Raw genomic sequence first — 6,000 nt, 5'->3', positions numbered from 1 at the left:
TTTTTATTTGCATTGGTTGCATTGGGTAGCACGAGCTCATAATGATGTTAATCGCTGTCTCTAGTTTCATTCCTTATCTCTTCGGAAAGTAAATATGATAATAAATTAATCTTCACATTTAAAGTGAAATGTGAAATTCGTGTAACATGTGAATTTATAGCCTTTGTATGATTCAAGTTTTTCAACTTAGTTAAAGTACCTGAGTACCCAGAGCCCTCTATCTGATAGGAGACTAGATTATGCAAATTTTTACCGGTTTAATTTAAGGTAAATTCGAAGAAATTGAATGCATCATGTGAGTTTGAGAACGTAAACAGTGGTGATAATGGGTTCGGTAAGTTTCTGTTTTTCAGTTTAGGAAAGAAACGCGGCATGAAATTTATTGTGTTCGCGCAATTTAAGTGTAAACACTTCAGCCTTTGTACATCAGAGTCGATTCAATCTTAATTTTCTTATCACTTTATTTGTGGTCCTGTTTAAACATGCCGCTAGTTCTGATCAACGGAACGAACTTTGTTCTTCGTTCCTATGTGATAAGAATTTGAAAATATGCCTTTTCAGTCTTGCTGGCAAGCGGTATAGTCACATTTTTTTTTTTTTTTTGTAAGTTTCCATATGTGATAATTCATTGGTATTTGGAGATTAATCTTTTTCTTTTCTCTTTTTTGCCATCGTTTTGCCATAAATTTCGATTTCTATCATATAATTTTTTTAATTATTTATTTCACATAATTAACATATTTGTCAGTTAAAGGAACATAGTAAAAAACAATTGAGTTTGCATATCTTATTGAGGAAATTACTAAAAATGTTCTGAACGTTTAGTTTTGTGACATTTAACATTTTACAGATCATGTAAGGGAAATAAATAAAAAAACTGTTTAAATAAGGATAACCTTTAGCCATATCTTCAGCTTTATATGCTGCAAATCACTTACTTCCAGCATATTAATTATTAGCCTTTGTTTTTTAAATATATCTTTATTTAATTTATAGTTGTGTCAGAAATTTGTATTTTTTACAACTCATGACCGAATTTAAAATTATTTGGATTGAATACCATCTAATTTTTTTGTAATAAGTAGATGCTAGAAATGTGTGGCAATTTAAACTTTTCTAAGTGGCGAAAAGCAGCCTTTTTTTTTTTAACTGATTAAGTTAGATTCTTTATTTTCAGAATGGCATAATTAACTTTTAGTATTCTTTTATTTAAGTGTATTTAATTTTTTTGTTGCATATAACTTTCACTGTAATGTGTTATGATGATTTAAGATGGTATTTTAAGTAACTTCTTATTAATCCATGCAAGTTTATATTTTATCTTTGGATTTTTCTTTATATTCCTAAGACTGGAGAAGAAACTGTAGCTTTTTATTTTAGCATTGACTATTTTTCTTATTTCAGCTCGTGCAGGAGGATACCATTGAAAAGTTTGGTGAGTGCATTTAAACTAAGCATTTGTTTTCAAATTTAAAAGTGCATATTATCTCTGCTTATGATACGTTATCTCTGCTTATTACTTTTTGAAGGAATTTAAGTAAAGAAGTTTACAATAATAATAATAAAAAAAGGGGAAGATTAATGTATGTTTTCCTTGCCCCGAGATTCATTTATATACATTTTTTGTTGATTTGTAATAGAAGTAAATCTTATTAAGTGTAGCTTAGTAGCCTAGATTTTTGAACTGAATTTTTAATTATTTGTTTATTAATGTTATGTAACTATTATCTTTCATAGCATACATAATAAAATATTAATACCTTAAAATGGTGGTTTCAAACTAGTGGCCCATATGCAGCCCCTGAATGATTTTATGCAGATACATTTCAGTTATGCATTTGTTGCAAATACCATGTTGTAAAGATTTCAGTATTTTAATTCTTTGAAGTCCTACTTTATGTTCTTGTCATTATCGTTAAAAATGAGCAAATTAATTTACAATCTGATATAAATCATATTCAAATTTGAATAGCTTTTATTTGTAGTTGTCAAAAATTAAGCATGCTCAGGTATGAATTTTTGCTCTGAGGATAATTCCTTTATTCAGGAGAATTTATATGTGAATAGCTGTGTTTTTGGTCGAGAATTAGCATGAAAAGAACTCTATTAACCAATAAAGATCTATAATCTGTGATTAAGATAATTTCTAGTAATTTTTCTCCAAGGCTTACGTACAAACACATGTATTTTTTCCTGCATGTGTCAAAGAAAAAGAGCTGTCATTATTTATTCTCAAGTTTTGTCCTATTTGGATAGTTTAACTTGTTTATTTTTAATTTAAAGTAAGCTATTTAATGATTAGTTAAATGTGCTAGAATTGTTTGAAATAAATGTCACTGAAATATTATTGTTTAGCTGTCAATATGCTAGACTTAAAAAGTTGTAACTGAGAAATATGTCGAGCTATCAGACTTTAGACATTATATTGAAAATAAATATGAATTTGAATCTTTTGCATTATTATTACTGTTTATGTATGTTTTAATAAATAAATAATAAATGAAATTTAATATTCAGTTAAAAATTTTTAATGAATTTTGAAAAAAAAAAAAAAAAAGCTGGCCCATTAGCTGTGTTTAGGTTATGCGTTTGACCCGCATGCAATTTGAGTTTGAGACCACCATCTTGAAATATATTGAGAGATGCAGTTATTAATTTTCTGTAAATAAAGTTGTGGGTTTATTTCAGATTGCAAGCCAAGTCAGTAATATGTAGTAGGTGAGTTTATGTAGTCAGCCTCAGCATGCTATTAACTTCGCTAGTCTTTGCATGTAACTGGCATGTATGTTATGCTTTGTAGCTGTTACTGGCATGTATATTTGCATTTCAAAAAAATATTTGAAATATTTATATTGAGGGTTTTCCTTTTTCTTGCTTATTCTAAAAAGCTATTCTTTTTTTTACTTGAAATATTCTGATTAGGCAATCAGGACTGTCTTTTTCAGAATTTTAATAGATTCTATTTTTTATTGTTTTACATTTTTAAAAAATAACTTTATTGCATAAAAATACATTTTAAAATTATTCATTTTTCAGCCATAAAATTGAATTTATAATAATTAGGAAAGCTGATTTGAGTGTTTTAAAATGTGTATAAATTGCCACTTTTAGGGATGGGTAAAGTGTTTTTTAGCAACCTTCCTTTTTTTTTTTTTTTTTTTTTTTTTTTTTTTGTTGTTGTTGTTGTTGTTGTTGTTGTTGTTGTTGTTGTTGTCTATAATTGAAGACTTTCTAAATGAAACTTTTGTATATTTTTACAAGAGAAGGTGGAAGTAACAAAATCCATCCATTGGCCCATTCTTTTGCTTGAAGTACTTAAAATTAGCTAAACAAATATTCTTTGTGAAACTTAAGAACATTACAGTTCATATTTAAAGAAAACTCTCTTTATAATTAGTGGATGTGATTGACAACTGAATATCCAAATTTAGTAAGCACAACAAAGAATGTAATCTTGCTATTTGGTTCTACAGATCCATATGAAGTAGCATTTTCTGCAATGACAATTAAAACTAAATATAAAAATTGATTAGAGATCTTCGAGCTACATTAACAGAGGGCATTAGATTTTCCCAATATCACTAAGCAAATACAATTGTTTTGCTGTTATTAAATTATAATTCAAAACATAAAATTGTAATTTAAATTAAATTTATGTGCGTTTTTAAAAATAAACAAATAACAAATTTGTTTTTTACAGTACACGCAAATATAATGCAGATAAATACTATATTACATGAGGTACAGCTTTATATTGATTTTTATTTTGGGGATATGTAATAAAAAAAAGTTTAGAGATCCCCGATTTTGGGAAATGATTCGGTTTCTGATTAATTTATTGTATTAGATAAACAAAATATAGTATGAAGTAAAAATTCTTCATATTGCCAGTAAATAAATATCAACATAAAATATTCTTTCGGTATACTTTTTAATGAAAACTGATCAAGATTGATAGTTGAATATTTTATATCAATAATTCTTCAATAATTAATGCTTTCTTATAGATTCAAAAGCAGTAACATATTTAATAGTCTCTCAGCTAGTTAGTAAAAGGTTATAGATTTTTATGTATTTTCTGGTGTATTGAAATATATCATTTAGATTTATTCACTACTGTTATAATTTCTGCATAATTCATGCTAATAATGTGCATAATTCATAATGCGCATAATTCATGCCCACTTGTCATCAGACTTACTGTTTGCTAATTTTAACACTGATGAAGATATTGCAATGAAATTTTAACAAAAATACCTCTAATTTCTCACATAATGAAGTTATAAAAGTATGGCATTTAGTTGTGACGTATAGTAACTGGCTGTTTGTGCTGTGGAATCCTGATTACTCAACATCCTGTGTAATTTGATGATTAATTTTTGAAGAATTGATTTTTGTTGGTCAATCGGAAGATTACATCTGAAATAATGTTGTGGTTTATTAATAGCTAGACTTAGTGATTCTTAAGATCTGTGGTGTAAACTGTATAAAAAATTTTTTACTACTTTGATATTGTAGTTACAATATATATTTATACATATAAATGTTTACATATTTCCTTGTTTGTTCAAAAATTTATTATAGTATTCTAATTTAAAAGTTGTCTTTTTCTCTTTGTGGCACTGTTTCTTGGAATATAGGTATAACAAATTTGTCATGAGTTTTGTTCTTTTTGTGGAATTCCCAGTCTATCCCATTTCTTCTCTCTGTGACTAAATGGCCAAAAAAAGTAAGGCAGCAGCAGTCGATTATCACTCGCATTTCAGTTACTAGCAGACTTGCCTCGATGTTTATAGGGTATGCTGTTCGGGGCTAGACTTCTTACTGCCTGTTGTGAATTCTGCCTCTCACTTCTGTACTAAATTCTGAAAATTATGTCACCTAGTGCAGGTGCATCGATAGTACATGCTCTGGCAGTGGCCGTGACAGTACTGTAAGCTAAACTTTCAGGTCGTTCTGAGTAACTGCTCTGTTCCATAAATTTTGACATCTTCGGTAATTAATCATTCATTTGGTTCACATTACATTGAATTTGCAGGATTCTGTTGTAACTAGTTAGTGTTCTTCTGGTCTCTTGTTTCTGTTATTTAACTATAGATGTTTACATAATATTTTTGTTATTTGTCAGTGTTATTGCATAAGTGTTTATAGACAGATAGGTATTTATATATTTTCTCTTTGGCCATGAAAGTGGACTCTGGTTAATTCTGAAAGTTGGCAGAGATACTACCAAACTTGTCAGAAATATATAAGAACAGACAGCTTTTTATTTACTTAAAATATTCTGAAATGTTTATTTAATTACATGATCAACAGGTATAAATTGTGGATATAATATACTGTAGGTGTGGCTTAATGTTATCATTCTGATACTGTAATCGAATTGTCAAAGTCCAACCTGTTTGTATATGGAAATATGAAGAACTCGTAATTTGTTGTAATCAACAATTTGGTTAATGTTATCAAAATGCCGCAGAATGAATTATTTGAACTGAAGCAAAATTGCCAAATGGCAGAGATATAGTCACCAAAAATTGGTTTTTATTTAAGACTACCATGTGGGCAGCCCGTTTATTAAGTGTTAGGAAGATTCAACTGGATTAATCAGAATTAGAAAATCACAAAGTGAAATTGTAGACAACCTTAGAGTAAGAGTTAAGCTACTGGTGCCATCTTCAATAGATGGCACCAGTAGCTTAAGTCCTGTTCAACCATTCTTAGCTAATCTAATCACAATATTTTATCTCGTTCATTTGTGCTTTGGCAGCTGAGGATGATGGTTTGGTAAAACCATCAAAACTAGGCATTTGAAAATTTGTGAACATAACGCTGATTTTTGTTGTTTGACTTCTAAATTAATGTTTGGAATTATTGGAATAATTGGAGAACAAATTTAATTTATATGAATTTTTCCGAAGTTCTTAGAGCACAAATTGTCCATCCTGCTTTATGCACCATCCCGAAAACCTGGTTTAGTGACTGTGGCACTCATTGCGTAAG

At 28.7% G+C, this 6,000-nt stretch overlaps 1 protein-coding gene across 3 annotated transcripts in view; it reads left to right on the top strand.

The window, feature by feature from the left end:
• The first annotated feature begins 214 nt into the window (after positions 1–214).
• Positions 215–6,000, top strand: part of SpdS (Spermidine Synthase) — a 38,185-nt gene continuing 32,399 nt past the window's right edge. Inside the window, exons 1-3 of one of the 3 annotated variants that reach the window (XM_035357423.2) lie at positions 247–334; positions 1,405–1,435; positions 2,689–2,718. Coding sequence is in view for 1 of the 3 variants with exons in the window: in XM_035357421.2 (XP_035213312.1) it covers positions 326–334; positions 1,405–1,435 (40 nt within the window). In the remaining 2 variants the exon portion in view is untranslated. Of the gene's footprint in view, positions 335–552; positions 577–1,404; positions 1,436–2,688; positions 2,719–6,000 lie in introns of those variants that run through there. The other 2 variants (XM_035357421.2, XM_035357420.2) reach the window with 2 other exon arrangements.

The sequence above is a fragment of the Stegodyphus dumicola genome, chromosome 3, assembly GCF_044657685.1.
Source record: "Stegodyphus dumicola isolate Sdum_Otavi_A_Nest chromosome 3, ASM4465768v1".
Classification (NCBI taxonomy): Eukaryota; Metazoa; Arthropoda; class Arachnida; order Araneae; family Eresidae; genus Stegodyphus; species Stegodyphus dumicola.
The sequence above is the reverse complement of the archived record's forward strand: the minus strand, read 5'-3'. Positions and strand labels throughout refer to the sequence as shown.